Source organism: Aulostomus chinensis, chromosome 20, assembly GCF_037954235.1.
Source record: "Aulostomus chinensis isolate RoL2024-O1b breed Wild chromosome 20, RoL_Achi_v1.0, whole genome shotgun sequence".
NCBI lineage: Eukaryota > Metazoa > Chordata > Actinopteri > Syngnathiformes > Aulostomidae > Aulostomus > Aulostomus chinensis.
The window spans coordinates 19,370,314-19,387,293 of record NC_141339.1 but is presented as its reverse complement, the minus strand read 5'-3'; the positions used below and the strand labels follow the sequence as shown (position 1 = coordinate 19,387,293).

The window sequence follows — 16,980 nt, the reverse complement described above, 5'->3', positions numbered from 1 at the left end:
GCAGTAATGGAATTCATCTTCAGTCCTCCTGAGGGTTTTTTTTCCCTCATCTTTCTATTTTGAGCACCCTTCTTTCTTGGAGTTTACAGCCTTGAAATTGATTTACTCAATAAAAGCGACTTTAAACTTGTTTACAGAGCATCACAGAGACATTACAGATCGGCCTTGAGTTATTGACAGGTAGTTGGGTGAAAGAGTGGCCTTGAATTGGTATGAGAGAGTGTTGTGGTGGTCGGGTCTAAGCGTGATAGCCCTTAAGTTTCGGTTGACGAGTCGTGAAGTACAGTTGGTGGTGTCTCTGAAGTATGTGTGATGGTGCCGGTGGATGATCCTGTTTCAGTGTGTGCCTGACCACCATCCTCCAGGTGCAGCACACATATCTGAGCGTACATCAGTGCGAGATAAAATGTCAGATTTAACCTGATTTGAACATTCCAAGAATGCACGCACAAGATGATCAGTCAAAAATCCAGGACCACACACACGGGTTTTTTATGCTGACAGATTAAAGGCAACACTGATTTCACATTTTCTTTGATAGCAGCTTCCTCAATTTCTGAAAACAAATAATCTGTTGTTGAAATCGTGTGCGAGGTAAAATAGAGGAACACTGAGGCCAGATTTTTATTTTTTTTAGGGCTGGTGTTCCTGAATGCCACGAGCTAACGCGTATCCATTTGGTGAGCTTTCGTCGGCTGTTTGCAGCTTCCTGCTCAATACTGCATCGCTGTTTCTTGGAGCACGATTTTCGATGATCAGAAGAAACCTTTTGAGAAACAGCTGGGGATGAAGTGCAGTTGCTGGGATTGTGAATCTGAGCTAAAATTGTCCCAAGATCCTGTAGTGTGCACCAGGCCTTAAGCAGGTAGTGGCTGGGGTACAATGCATTTGCAAGAAACTTAATACAAGTCAGTAAAATGTCCTCAGGAAACATGGCAGTATGATTGTGCAAGTGTGTGTGTGTGTGCGTGCGTGCGTGTGTGCGTGCGTGTGCGTGTGCGTGTGTGTCCTCACCCCCTGGGAGAAGTAAAATGCTGCAATTCCCAGAGGCCAGAAACAGCAAAGCATGGAGAAGATGGCCAGACCCAGGTGGTCTCTTGGAGGCACGACGATGAAATTGTCCTCACTCTCACTGTCGCTGGAGCAGTCCGTCTGCAGAGAAAACAGCCACTCGCGTCAATACACAGCCAGTTTATTCCCTCTGACATGCAGCGATACAATATCACATAAACAAAATCTATGTAAAAACCTGCGGGCGCTGGGGTTTTTAGTTGAAACAACTAAAGTGAGGTCACCTGAAACCTCAAGGTTTACGGAGGGGAGCTAGTTCATAAAATTACTACTACTATTATTACTTACTCTCTTTTTAAATAAATGGATGAATTGTTCAGTTGTTTCATGTCCAGTAGGGACTGTTTCCATGAAATGCGTGCATCAAAGCTATATATACTGTATATAGTGCATTAAATCCTATCTGGAACACACTCACTGTGTTCCAGATAGGATTTAATGCACTATATACAGTATATATATATATATATATATATATATATATATATATATATATATATATATATATATATATATATATATATAGTGCATTAAATCCTATCTGGAACACAGTGAGTGTGTGTTTAAGGTGTTGCTAGAGATGGTTCCCTTTATGTTGTGGTTTGTTTTTCCCCTCCTGCACTCTGTGACCCCAGAACGCAGTAAGAACCGGCCACGTATATTTAGCTTGAGGCTAATGTCGACCACCTCGACGAGACACAGCAAAACAACTTAAAAATGTCATTTACACACTTTAAAGAACACTGCCACCATATAAACCACGTCTTCTTCGTCCAGCCTTGAGGCTCAGTCGCACATCAAAATCGAATTTGATTCGTCTTTTCTTTCTTTTTTTGGCTGAAACACACGACAGACACAGCAACATTCTCGTGCGATGCTCATTATTCTCCTGAATCTATGAACGCACATCATGATTATGTTGACTCGTGTGCGAATAATTTAATTATGAATAACAGCAATTAATAACAATCATTTTCTTTAAAACTATTATGTTTGTGTTGATTTTTATGTTGATTACTTAAGGAATTGTTTAAGCTCTGGGTCACATCTCAATAATTTGCCGCGCTTCTTTGAGCTAATCGGCAATACGCTGATTAATTGGGCATTTTGTAACAGCTTTTATAAGTTTAGTGACTAGCTCAGTGGTCGTGGTCCACATTTCAGAGGAAAATTGAGTGCAACAACAGGTAGAGATGATTTTCAAGTCGACTGGGTGTGGAAATGCATTCGCTGAAAAAGAAAAAAAGACATTTGTGTAATGGGAAACAAAACAGAGACGAGCCTCTGCCTGCGGGATCATTTGCTTCCACATAATGTCACAGCTCGTATTCATGGACTTTTCGTGATGGCCCATTAGTTTCTCATTAGTTTTGAGATATGCAGATTCTCACATTTTGGCATCTAAACAACAGATGGCGTTAAAAAAGAGCCATGGTTGGAAGTACTTTTCATTTCAGATGTGAAATACTTATGAATGAGACACACCTCCTCCCCAAAGCTTTATGAAACTATTTCACGCTCTGTGCAACATTCCTCACATGGAACCGCAGCGCCTTCAGCGAAAGAGAATAGACCTTCGTACATCTGCATACAGTTTAGAGGTTACAGATTCTCATTGCTGAGCCACAGCAGAAAAACAGAGGTGTGCGGGGAATTCATATCTAGCTTTTAATTCTCTTCGTCTGCCTCCACACGGACGTTGGCCATCAAGGCTGCAGGAGTTACGTTTTCAGTTGTCCGTCCCATTTTCATCTCAAGATCGTGTCTTTTTATTGATAGCTTGTCAAGGATGTAGGGACTCCAAATCAGCACCCTCCATTAGCACTATGCAGGAAATGTAGGGCATGCCCGTTTTATTGTCTCCTATATTTAGAATGAACATTTTAGTCCAAAACCCATGTTGTTTCTAAGAGTGCAAAAATAGAACATTTCTTTTTAATAGCTTCCTTGTCGGGGGATCTAGGGGGTCCGAATCAGGAACCGCTTCTAGTGCTAGAGCGGAAATATAGGACAAACCCATTCCGATTGCATTTTATTGCCTTCTTTATTCTCTATGAACACTACAGTACAAAATACTGCAAAGAGAATCATTCTATTTTTTCAATAACTTACAAGGGGTTGCGAAGCAGTACCAGCAGTGAGAACTGGACTGGAAATGTGGGACGCCCCTCTTTAAATCCCATTTTATTCTCTCCAAAATTCCACATTATTGTCAAAGAGCAAAATCTATACTCGTCATATCCTGCAAAATTTTTGTGTATTTGTCTTTCCACAGCTTCCGTGTGGACATTCCTAGGGACTCCAGATCAGTTCCATCTGTATCTCTTTGTTTCATGTACTGCAAATGTCTTTTTTTCCTCTCTTCTTTTTTTCAATAGCTCATCAGATACCGGCGAGGTGATTGGACCTTAATTCGATTTTTCGAGACTCTACTCGCATGTTAAATGATTGGCTGATACTCATGACACGCTCCATTATCAAGGGACATGATAGGCTGCTGGGGAGCCTGAGCAGAAGCACGCTCGGGTTAGTTTGTGCATGTATTTTTCATGTGTTTCATGGTGTATTGAATTTATTTCTTGCCGCTATTGATTAAGCGTCTGTCTTCAACACACACTGCCATTATTTTTAACTCCAAGCCTCGTTTGCTATGAGCATCTTCAGATTCAGATTCACTTTATTGTCATTGTAACGAGCACAACGAAAGGTAAGGTGCAGGCTTTGCAGTGCAGAGAGGAAAAAAGCTTATAGTATCGGACATACATGTACATAAATGAACAGTTCCAACAGCGCGTGTCTCCCCCTGAAAACAAAAGCGCGATGAAGAGCAAAGTTGTTTTTTTTTCAGCGGTATCCTGAAATGAAAAGAAATCAGAGATTAAGGCCACGGTTTCTGTATGAGCCATTAAGCTGCATCCTTCACACATCATCCTGTTTGAAGGATGATCCAGTGCGAGGGTGGAACATGGAAAATAAATGAAAAAATACACACACACACTTATATACACACAACAACAACAAAAAATATTTTTCCCTCCCAATGAAACTGAGCTCAATATTGCAGTGAATATTTAGCAATAATTCTGAAAAGTGCAATCATCACATTCAAGATCGTAATCTGACAAAGGAAATGCACCGGACTTGAGCTTTCTTACATTTTGACTCTAATCCCTATTATATTTACATTTTTTGGTGGATTTCTAACTCTTAATCCTTGCTTGCGGTGTCGTGCTTGAGGTTCACCTAATGAATTTGAACATTGCCTCTCCAGTGTACCACAGTGTCATACACCAGACGTAGCCAGGTCATGTGACTCTCCCTCCGCGCCGGCATCATGACTCCTTTTTAGCACGTCTCTGGTTTAAATGTCTTCTGCCAAATTAAAACAGGCTAATAAACTCATTAAAAATAAATAAATAAATAAACAAAAACAAATGAGAACAACTAGTCTGATCAACCAATTCAGCTGACAAAGACATAATTGGTTTGGCCTCATTTGAGTTAATAACTATTCCAATATGGAGATCTGCTGCTTGCTTCGTGTTACAAGTGAAAAACTGCTGCAACAGTGTGTTGGGAGTGCTTTGTTTTTTCAGGGGGTGAAATTATTTTCAATTAATTGGAAAAACATGCGTCGCTTATGGTCATGTTCCTTGATTGATGGTGAGGCTCAGCAGGTGGGTGGTGACATTTGTTGGGGGGGGGGGGGGGCAGTCCACTGATGGTAGTGGAAACACTGGATTCATTTACTCCAAAAATAGACTTCCAGGAAAACAAAACAAGTACATTAAATGACAGCGCAGCCTCCTAATTTGTCTCTGTTAATGCAGACAGTGCTTTGTCAAGCTGTACTTATGAACCTTTTAAAAGCTGTGAACAAAAACCCCTGAAGAGATGATTGATATATTTTTCAGTCCTTTCATGGAGCGAAACTGCAAGGGGGGGGGGGGTATAATGCAGAAATATAATGCAGCGTACATTCTGCATAATGTCACTGTGCCTCCATGGCCTACAGCAAACACCATAGTGCAATCTCTGCAGAGGCAGCCCCGCTCCCCTGCCTTAGAGCTCACTGACAATATCTGCATAGCCTTTTGGCTATTTGGAGAAGGAAAACACACATCACACGGATGACACTCATTTGGTTGGCGTCAGGTTACCAGGAACTAGAGGAACAGGGGTGAGAGAAGCAGAGGGGTCAGCAAAAACTGCCTGATGAGTATATGAAGAGGACGCATTCAGGCAGTACACAGGCAGGCCGGTACCCTGTCAGATGCGGAGCTCACATGATAGCCAGCCCCCCGTTTCAGTGAAGCCGTTTTCATTTTCTTTATCATCCTTGTGAACCAGCACGCAGTGCTCACGTAGGGCAGGGTCTGAACCAGCCATCAGCTCCACCACCACAACGTGCTTGACATGGTGTACTTTGTTTAAGTTCTTTTACCAAAAAAAAAAAGCTAAACATAAGAATAAATATCAGAACTACTGTGTCTGCAGGGGTAGAACTTGTTCAGTAGTTGGGTTGGAACAAAACACAGAGGCCGGACATACAGCATAAAACCTGCTGGACTCAAACCCTGCACCATCGCCACAGGAATCAGACTTGCTAGCAGTCAAGAAGGTTCAACCCAGGGGTGCTATCATAGGAGTCTGTCACTGCACAGCACCGCCTGCTGGCCACCGTTACAAACACCGTCTGGTTAAAGGGGACTTATTATGCTTTCCCAGCTTTTCAGACTTAGAAATATGTTTAAAATGTTGGATACTTGTTCTCGAGGACGTGGAAGAGGCATATCATGAGGTAGGCGTGTGTTAAAGTAACCCCAGTTTCAGGCAACTCTGTGCTGCTGAAAATATGGAAGCGTAGCAGGGCCACCAATGGGAGGAAAAAAACGAGAGGAGGTAGTTTTCTTTTTCATCACGCACTTTGACAAAAAAGTCGCCATGTCGAGAAAAAAGTCAACCTTTTGAGACTGTAACAACCAGTGCGTGTGACTGCTTCTACAAAATGCTGTGCAGGGAGTTAGATGAAGTGGTGAAACGATACTTCGGGCTCGGCTTTGGGAACGAATACTTTCTCTTTTAGCTCACAAACACACCGTAGTTATCAGGGTTAGGACTTTGAAGAGACTGTTCCGAAGGATAAACCACAAAAGCTTGGAAGAGAATTCAAAACATTTTCAAGTCAACTTTTTTCTCGACATTTCGGCTTTTTTCTCGAAGTGCAGGATGAAAAAAAATCCACCTCCTCTCATTGGTCTTTCTCATGGGCGGCCCTAATACTCTTCCGTAAGAAAACAGTCCAATTTGGAGAGGTTTGATTTTTTTCCCCAAAGTTCTCATTTTGTGACGTGACAACTTCAGGCCAAGCTCCATATACGGTAACTGGACAGTATGCAGTCATTTCATTTCGGGTATTTTTCTTCCGATGCTTTGCAGAGCATCCTTGCGTTTCATGAAACTTGCGATATAAATCCAGCCTGTTAGTGTTGTCGGTGCAGCGCAATCCAGAGCCTAGAGTTCGCGTGACAGTGAGAGACCTGTGGTTTTTATATGTGTGGCAACAGGAATTCTCATAAGAGTCCATGAAAATACAGCACTAACAATCACTAAGACTCTATCGTATTCATATTCATGAATGCGTGTGTTTAGCATAGCAGCGTAGCATTGTGTGGAGATGACGCCGTTGCTGTCGACAGCGTGACCTGGGAGCAGTATCAGCTGCTCCAGGCGGAAGCTGGGATGTCTGCTGGTTTCAGGTCTTTGGTTCAACTTTCACGCACTCTTCAGTTAAGGAGGGGGGGCAATGGTTCTACAAAGCTGTCCCGTGGAGCAGCGTGTGATGAGTCCAAGGCGAGGCAAGGCACTAGTGGGAGTCCACGAACCTTTTACTCCCAATAAAACATCTGCGACTAAACTAAAAGCTCACGAAACCCCCCATCGCCCCCCAGCTTTGGATTTACTGATGATGCGAATATAATTTAAAATAAACAGGATCTTGCTCACCAATTGTGACTTTTAATGAGCACACGTGTGCACTGTCACTGCATCCTGCCTTTTCTTCAGGAGGCAGTTGTAATGACTATGCACGCCGGTGTTGCTAGCTGCGCTCAGATATGTCATGTGGGGCGTAAATCCTGTCAACACGAGGCAACCGTGTGACAGGTAACAAAGCGCTAATGGATGGTTTTGCTCCTCCGCCGCCATGACAGTATTACAAAGAGGACGGCTTGTAAAGTTTATCTGAAACTCAAGTAGGACCACAACATACAAGAAATGTGCACCGGTGCACTCTTTTATACCCTACATTCTCTCGTTTCTCTTCTTTTTTTTCCTTTTTAAAAATTTGCTTCATCCTGGCGAGACGTCAGCCAAACGTGTGGAACGGCGAGTCCTCGGCGTGCTTGGAAAGCAGGTAATCACAAAGATGTTATGAGACGGAACAGGAATTCGAATGCATCTTTGAAATGAGCTGTGCTGCTACACACACAGCAGCTTACAGGTTGTCACATTTATTAATATTCTTTTTGTTCAGCGCTAAGGCGCTACGAGGCGCGTCTGGGAAAATCAAACAGGCGGTAACGGGATCCCTGCATTTAACCCAGGCAGTGCCATGATTTTATAACTTGTTATAAAATTAATTGTTTTCAGTCTCTTTTTCTTGGGGGGGGGCTGCTGTCATTCTTCTCTGGACATTAAATTTTTAATTTTTTTTTTATTTTAAACGAACATATAATTCCCAAGTAGTAAAACCATCTATGAAGCTGACAGCCTTTGAGAATGTGATGTCGCCTTTTCTTTCCATGCAATTCTTTGTTAAGCTTTTGCCTGCGGGTTCATCTCATGGGACGAGATTGAAGCAGTGCCACACCAGAGGCTTCTCCGGGGGGGGGGGGGGGGACAACCCTTTCACGTTGCTATAAAGTACCCCCAACAGTCAGTGAGTCCATAAACAATAAAAAAAAAACAACAACCAACAGAACAATAAAAAGGTTTCACGTTAGAAAAAAACTGAAAGTAAATAACAAACAGCCCTAATTAAAAGGCTCAGGCCACACTGAATCGAATTAAAACCCCCAACACAAATTACTGTTGTCTTTTCAACTGTTTCATCAAAAATTCTGTGGTTGAGATTATACAAATTAATTGCTTTTACATAAAGGGGTGAGAGAGAGAGAGAGAGAGAGAGAGCGAGAGAGAGAGAGAGAGAGAGAGAGAGAGAGAGAGAGAGAGAGAGAGAGAGAGGGGGGCTCTGATACATAAAGAAACTACTTCACAACCAAAGGGAATTCAATTACTTGGCTGGATGCATACACAGAGTTAAAGAGCAATTGCTGTTAAAGATTAATGAGGAATTGCCATTAAAGATGCAGTACAGTAACAGGGCAAAAAAAAAAGAAAGAGAGAAAACACATTTTCAGCACATTTCCAAACCCAACATGAAATATGTATTCACGAGAAATTATAAAAAATTATGCATGATGTTATCTTATGATCTCCTGCAAATGTGTTAAGAAAGAAAAACATGGCATTTGAAAAGGGAAAAAGTGAGGGGGAGGGCTGGCAGAAGGCGTTAGGATCAGTAGCCCCTTAATCGTCTCCTTTCATTACATTTCAACAAATACATCTTCACTTTGCGTAAGATTAAGCAGCAGGTCTTCTGCCCTCTGGCTACTTCTTGTCCAGTTAACATTCACTTTTACTTTCTGCATCCTAATGCAACGTCGGTCTGTAGTCACGGTCCAGATGGCCGTGTTAAGTTATGCCAGGACAGGATCCCAGGGCCCCAAATGTGACTCGGGTGTTGCTTTTTATATTCATCAGGCACTGTGATAGACGGCTAACATAAAAGGCGGGTGGGGAGCCGGTTAAAAGAAATACAAGCTTTACCACGCTGTTGATAAGTCCTTGTGATTTACACGGCTGGACTGGACCCAGAAGCCGTATGAGGTCACTCGAGAGCCTCCGAGGGACACTCCGTCACAGAGTGTGTGTGTGATCCAAATGATAAGACCCTCGTCGTGATGCAGCCCTCTCAAACTCATATTACCCTCAGTACTTCTACGGAATTAATGAACAGAATATCTGTTATTTTTCATTCCATTGCATCGCGGCTTCTTGTTGACAGGTGTGCAATTTAGGATGTTGTAATGAGACCACGACGCAGGAAACAGTACAAATCCCAGTTAGTATTCACATCACGCTCTGGAAACAGGTTGCTGTGCAAAAGAAAGACGGCGCTGTGAAGCAAAGAAATCGGTACTTTCATCTGTCAGGAATGACAACAAACGCTCTCAACGTGAGATCAGATCTGGTATTGTTCATTCCGCGGATGATCCTTGAAGGTGGTGAAAAGATTTTTGTAACTTTCATAACCCATGTATGGTAGTTTCAGTTTCAGTTAACAAGAGGAGCATTATTCTTTTGTTTCAAACGAGAACTGAGCAATTTCGGTTCTGAAACCCGTGAAAGTCGCTGGTTGGACTCATCAGCTGTGAAACGACTGATATTCTTCAAGTCGACTGATTCATAAAAGCCACATTTTTCTCCTCTCTCGTCATCTTCCTGCACGTCTGTCGGGAATAATCGTCCCTGGTAATCCAGACCAATTATAGACTTGGACTGCTCACTTCTGTTGCAGCTTTATTTAGTTACTGGAATTTTGTTTTTTTTAATTGTGTTGAGATGTTTGCTTTGCAGCCTCCCTTGACACGGAGAGGATGTAATTCTTGTTCACACCCAAAGAAAAGGAGGAAACCTGCTCTACTGAGTAGAGCATTATCGCCATCCATCCACCCATCCATCCATTTTCTACTGCTTATCCTGTTAAGGGTCGCGGGGGGTGGAGCCTATCCCAGAAGCCTTTGGGCGAGAGGAGGGGTTCACCCTGAACGGGTCACCAGTCCATCTCAGGGCCAACACATAGAGACAGACAACCACTCACACTCACAGTCACACCTACGGTCAATTTAGAGTATCAATCAGCCTCGTCCCCTCTTGATGTCTTTGGACTGTGGGAGGAAGCTGGAGTACCAGAGAGAACCCACACAGGGACAGGGAGAACATGGAGACTCACACAGAAAGACCCCGTGTCCGAGTGGGATTCGAACCCGTAACCTTCTCGCTGTGAGGCGACAGCGCTGACCCCTGCACCGCCGTGCCGCACCAGCATTAACTCTTCGTGTCTTATTTTTTGATGAACAAATTCTAAATTTACCTCAGTCTACCAGAAGAACCAGAGAAGTCATTACATGGCTATAAAAAGCTGCACAGAGTTGTAACACATAACATCCCCACAGGGCTGATGTTACTCAGAACTCATTGCATTACAGAAGCATATTTCTCATTATTCCCTCTTTAATACTCTTGAGCTGCTATCTACCGGCTAGGATTAAAGAAGCACCGGGGAGGTTTGGCAGCCACACAATAGCCTACTGTGCTACTTTGTGCCTCTTTCAGGAACTTCATTCAAAAATAAGACAGACAAGGTTCTTGTAGTTCCCCTGGTTTAATTAAACGTTGTAAATACATGTTTCATAAGTGCTGTGGAGGGGGTGGGGATTCGAAACTGACATCACAACTCGCAACATATTGATTTTTCCTGTGTCCCGATGCTGCGTTTGGGTTAAACATTGTGATGGCATCCTATTAGGAGTTACTCTGTTCTTCCAAAGCTTCCAACCTGTCCTTCTACCACGTGGGAGGAAAAGACGCCGCGATATTGTTTTAAAGGGTGATCTTTTTTTCTTTTTTCCTTCTAAGAAATCCGAAACAATTATTTCCTGACATTTCAGAGTCAATCTAATCATCAAATATTATTTCCAATTATGCCACCTCCTCAAGGTCAACTGTTTAATTTTCTGCTTCCTTTGAACTCACTCACACCTCCTCACTCTGCCACTTTGCCGACGGGGCCATCGGCGTGACGTATTATGGCTCTATGTGCTACCACATGCCAAAGAGAAGTGAACGAGGGCGTATTAGATCATTATTGAAAGGTATTAAATCCAAATGAGTGGCGCTTTCATTACTTTTCTATAATGGTAAGCAATGAATGTGTGAGACTGTCAACTGGGTTGGATGGGCATGCTTTCGTTGGGTGAGTCTCTCCCTCAGAACCGATGGCGGTGCAGTTCTTAGGCCTGAGGATTGGCTAGGACCTCACCATACTTCTGTCACAATACAATTTTATGACGCTCTCTTGTGATATGATAAAATATTGTTGGAGCTATTTGTTCTTTTGTTAAAGTTAATAGTTAAATGGTAACACGTATTTTTGTTGCTGTTTATTCTGAAGAATATACAGTAGCTTCATTAATTTGGGTATAATTTTATTTACCTGTGTACTCGTTAACGCTTTGTTCCGGGGCACTTGGGTAATTTGGGGCATACGGGTGAACTTATTCCTATAGTTGGGCTACTGGCAGGCACTGGGAAGGGCATACGTTGGTTTTTTTTTTGTTTTTTTTTTTTACCAAGGCAAGAGAGACGCAATTGTTCCTTTGTTTGCTTTCAGGTAAAATAAACCAAGGAAAACCCGATGCTTGCCTGGACAACTGAAATTCCCCCCCCTCATTCCTGAGGTGCCTCAGTGGCCATCCGACTTTGAGTTCATTTATTTTTTCTTATCTTCTTCGTCTTTTTTTTTTGTTCTTATTTTTCAAGTTGAGGACAAATCCTCACTACATATACATTATGCTACGCTACGCTATGTCTCGATATGTTACTCACTGAACAGTCATAATATATTACTAAAGGATATTGGTACTAGGGGCTGGAATATCAATACATGCAGTTTTCTGCATATATAGATCGAATCTGTAGGTGAGGGGAACAGTGTCACCATAGGGAAGCCCTGGTTTGGGTTTGAGTAGTTTTGGTTGTCTATGTGGAGAACAAAAGGGATGAAGCGCATTGGCTGAAATTACAGCTTGGAAAAATATCTGTAGTCTGCCAGTTTAACCAAGCTGTTTTTTGTTCGTGGTTTTAACAGTGTAAACTAGCTACTTTTTAAACAATCCACACGGATTTATCATCTTTCAACGGCATGCAAGCGTCTCAGTTTGCTAAATGAACTGTTAATGAGAGGTGGATGGAACAAGGACCAGTCTTGGACCAGATATCGTCCGGCTAAACTAGAACCTCAAAATACTGGTTCTTGTTCCCTTAGGGCTGCACGTGAAGCTGAAAGGTTCCAAGAGGGATGACGTACAAATCTGGATTGAGACAAACACAGCTTACATAAACTGGAGTTTGCCTTTGTGTAACCTTCTGCGATCAGCTAGATGTAAGTCACCAGAAGAGATGGAATCAAAACCCAATTCAGCTACGACAATAAAACAGATAGCTGGACTTGGAACTAAAAAAAGCCAAAGAGCTACAGACACTGGCTGCATCTGGTGCAAAAAGCCATATTATGCAACGGAAATGCAATAAGTGCCTCTTTTGAAAGCATAATAGAACATCAGTTTCCCACAACAGCTGCAGCCACAATATTAGTGCACATTCAAGTGTGTATACCTCCTCACTACTGATCCTGGATCTCTTCCATTTGCGACACAACAGAGCCACATTTCCACCTGTAGCTCGCTAGCACACATACCCGTCTGCGGTTTTCTAGGAGCCTGATTGAGTAAGACAAGTGTTTGGTCATCACTCATCATTACCTTGTACTGCCACTTAAATGCTTTTCTGTTTTGTCAACTGAGGTTTTAAATGTTAACCTTTCAACTTGCACGCCATCGCAAACGTCATGAACTAGAAATGCATTAGCACCCATTAAACATGTTTGTCGCCAGGTCAAGTCATGAGCTCGCGGGGTCCTGAGGTGCCATTTAGTTCACTGCCAAGCGATTGTGTTTTCAAGTTCTGCAGATGATTGGCTGTTTGCAGAAAATGGCAGAATATGCGTCATTCAACCGTCACCTTTGGCGTTTTTCTGCTCTGGATTCCTGTGATTTCTCAGGAAGTATTTCTCTAAGCTTTAAAGGACACACTTTTCTAAAATGAAGTTATTTTCAGGGAAAAAAATCGGACACTTAGTTCCTCCAGATCTTTCATGTCAGTTGTAAGCACAGCCATGAATTGTCACGTCCGCAAACTACGTGAACTAAACTTTATAAAAAAAAAAAAAAGTTGAAAATAAGATGTAATATTTTGTTGGCTATCTCAGCAAGGCTGCCAGGTAGAAAATCCTTGAAAAATCAGACATAACTGAGCTCCTTTCAGAAGGAGATGCCTGGTGTGGTTTACTGTACAGCCAGCAAATCAGTAGTGTGGTTAAAAAAAAAAAAATCAGTTAATTATGCATGAGAATGCTGCTAGTTTCTCAGTTCTAATTAACTCGCTACTCGTACTTGTTTACTTTGATTTTGTTTTGATCAACCTCTGATTTATATGCGAGGAAAACAATAAATGACATTTGTCTTTGGAGTGCTTTCATTACATTCTGACATCATTTCCATTAGTTCTCTGGTGTCACACAAGACTGCTTATGATTTTTATAGCCTGCAGAGAGAGAGAGAGAGAGAGAGAGACACACACACACACACACACACACACACACACACACACACACACACACACACACACAAACAAACACGGGATGAATATCACCAGTTAACAGAGGGGAGCCAGCTTCAAAATCTATCAGATGGAATCGCTCGCGCTGAAATGATCCAAGATTCCAGTCGTTTTGTCATTTACTGCTAAACGAGGAGCAGAATATCTATGAACGATTTCAATACATGACACCCGCGTCGGGCGACGGCCTCTTCAGAGAGGGAACGGCGTGTGTGCACTGAACTATGAAGCATGACTACATTTTAGATTTAATGAAAACATAAGCGTACATGTCCGTCAGCTTTGAGGAAAATGGGTAACCTCCTCCAATAAAACCTGCAATGATCTGAAATGCCGCAGAAGTGAGGCGGTGGGCAGTTAGAAATACATTTATTCCAAAACGGATCTCTCTGTATTGATTTCACACCCCCGATCATTATTTTAGCACTTCTCTCTGCTGGAAAAAAAAAAAGCAGCTGAGAAGAGGCTATTTTTATTGAATTGCTGCACAGGGGGAGGAACTACCATGTGTTCGTATTATTATGACAGTATGAAACACACTGATAAATGCAAATTTCATGCACAAGAGATGGTGTAGCAGATGGCGGACTAATAGAAATGATGAGTCTTATTCCTTGAACCAGCGCAATTTTCTTTTTTTTTTTAATTCAGGGGAAAATACAAAAAAATTACAATCCACCTGAAGCAAGATGAAAAGAAAATATGCGCCTAGCCTTAGAATGTGTAACGCACATCAAGATTGTCAGGCGCATATTTTATCGTAGCCATTAAACCAACCACACATCATCTCTGTGTTCCATTATCAATGGAGGAGCTTAATCCAAATGAGCGTCTGACAGAAAAAGCCCACATGCACGTACCGCAGTAAAGGCGCAAACCCTGCATTTCATTTGTGCACGTGTTATATAATGATATGATCCTCAAGGGAAGGTGTGGGCTTCAGAATATCCAGATTCTTCCAGATCTAGAGAATCCTGCAAGTAAAAACAAACAAAAGATCCGTCTTGTTCTCGCTGTGAGGAAACGAGGAGTTGCGTTCCTGGTGCATCACCTTTGAGAGACGTGATCGAATGTAGCACTTCAGGCTCGGGTGCGATCTTTGCTCGCTGTAGTAAAAGCAGCATGGAGGACGGTGACTATTTTTAGCTCCAGTCTGTTGAACGCTGACCAAACCATGTTAAGAGTCTTGCTGCTTGAACAAAGACTGACTGACTGAATTTGTAGCTGAGAAGACAAAAAGTGACACGTGAAGCAGCTGAGGCTCTAAGCTCTGACTCCCGCCATGTTTATTGATATCGATTGCGTTGCTCTGACTACTTGCGGTGCATGTACATGTGTAATTTCCTCATTCATCCAGGTTTCCAGGCTCAGCTGATAAACACTGTGTGTACTGCAGGTTAATTTGACCCAAGACTGAACTTGAAATAGTTCCCAGCCTGAAACGGTCGACCGCCTCTCACGGTCCCGTCTGGAGTGTCTGATTGGTTTCTATCACAGTTCTGAAGTGTGATTTTTATCCTCTTGTGTTTTGGTTTTTGTAATGTTTACCTGTTGTTCTCGTTACCTGTTTTATTTTGAAATGCACTTCCCTCGGTCGTCTTCTGATGTAACTTCCTGTCTTTGTCTGTTTTCCCGCCTTCTCTGAGTGGTTCACCTGTGGCTTGTTGGTTAATCCACAGCAGCTGTTCCCAGCCTTCCTTCAGTTCCATCAGTTTACTCTCCCGCCTGTTTCATGCTGTGTGACTGGAGTTTACATTTTAGTTTGATTTGCTGTCTCAGCCGTCTGTCGTGTTCCTTGTACCAGTTTAGTTATTTTGCTGTCCCACGCTCAGTTGTTTGATTATCGATAAGCAGCTCAATAAATTCTCAAGTCCATCAATCTGGATCCACCTGCCATCAACACCAAGCTACAGCGCGCGAGTGTTTCCCTCCACCTGGGAACAGAACCTAAACAAGGTACCTTTTTCCAGTACCACACCTGTTCAGCAGGATTACACAACAACGTTGATTTCTGGTCCAAGTCTGAATGAAACTTGGTGGAGGTGTGGAGAAAGCACCAAGACAGGAACCACTCAGTGGTTTTCTGAATTATAAAGTTGATTGCATTCCTCTGCTACCTTACCATCCTGAGACTGGGAGTTGATCAAGGATATATTAAAGTTTCCCCAAGAACTACATGGACACTCCCTAAGTACTCGGGACACACCTGCATCGAAGGAAGTTTTCTGAAAGGCATGAAAAACAAGACAGAAGCTGATCACATAGATGAGCTACTTTCTTTTTTTTTTTTCCTGAGTGAACTGGCTAAACAAAAGCTGAAAGCCCCGGTGAACGATGGTGAGTATCATGATGGTGGTTCTCCACAACATGGATCAATCGTGTACTGCCTACTTTGTATTAGAGAGCAATGAAGACTCTTCAAAACAAAATTAGCGACGGTGTAAATTTGTTAGTTTAAAATATTCAGCAGATGCCTCCAATGTTTGGGCCACACTTGGATGATTAAACCTGAACAGAAAACTGAAAATGTATCAAGTAATTAGACCATGACTCTCACACCTGCTCCAGCCCGTACAACACTGATGACATCACTATTTCACACTCGTCTAATCACCTATATTAAATATAAACACAGGTTTACCTCCCTGCTGGGATCTGTTATACCTGGATTAAGAATGGGAGGTCACAGCCGGCAGCCGGTGGCTGAAACATAGCGATGCTTTTTTTTGTTTTTTTTGTTAAAGTTCTACCTGTGAGCAGACAGACGGGCAGGGAGTTGCGGGGGGGTTCCACACGGAGACCTCCAGTGTTTACCTGATTAGACTGGAGCCGAATTTGATTTTCAACACAGAGTTCTAACACAGAGAGAGTCTGCCTCAGTTTTTTTTGGTCTCAGAAGGCAAATTGTTTTTGCTTTAAAGGGATTTTTCTGATTGAAAATGGGTTGTATAGTTATCCACAGTACGGCTCTCACCTTCAGTAGTTACTGGTTTGCATTATGCAGCGCTTTATCCACCAAATAAATGGCAATGCTACAAAAACCAGAGCCGTCTATGGAACGACGCCTCATAAATCTGTATATTTAATATTCAGTTAATGGCAGTTAGAGAGCCAAACTGTGACCTCACCGTTTATAGGCACTTCAGCAGGGTTTGTTATCATATTGATGCATTTATTCATTAACCGCATTAAAGACTCATATCTTTGTTTTTGTCTGTGCGGAACTCATTATTTTTTCATTCATTACTGAGACAGATGGCCTCATGTCATGTCTCCTCCAGGGTAGTCCGTCAAGCGTTCTTTGTTTTGCACGTTTGGGTCCGTATC

General features: G+C 42.4%; 1 protein-coding gene across 1 annotated transcript in view; it reads right to left on the bottom strand.

Moving 5' to 3' along the window:
* syndig1l (synapse differentiation inducing 1-like) overlaps nt 1–16,980 on the bottom strand; it is a 45,014-nt gene that overhangs the window by 15,216 nt on the left and 12,818 nt on the right. Inside the window, exon 3 of the mRNA XM_086189761.1 lies at nt 1,015–1,152. Within this exon, the coding sequence (XP_086045887.1) occupies nt 1,015–1,152 (138 nt within the window). The remainder of the gene's footprint in view (nt 1–1,014; nt 1,153–16,980) is intronic.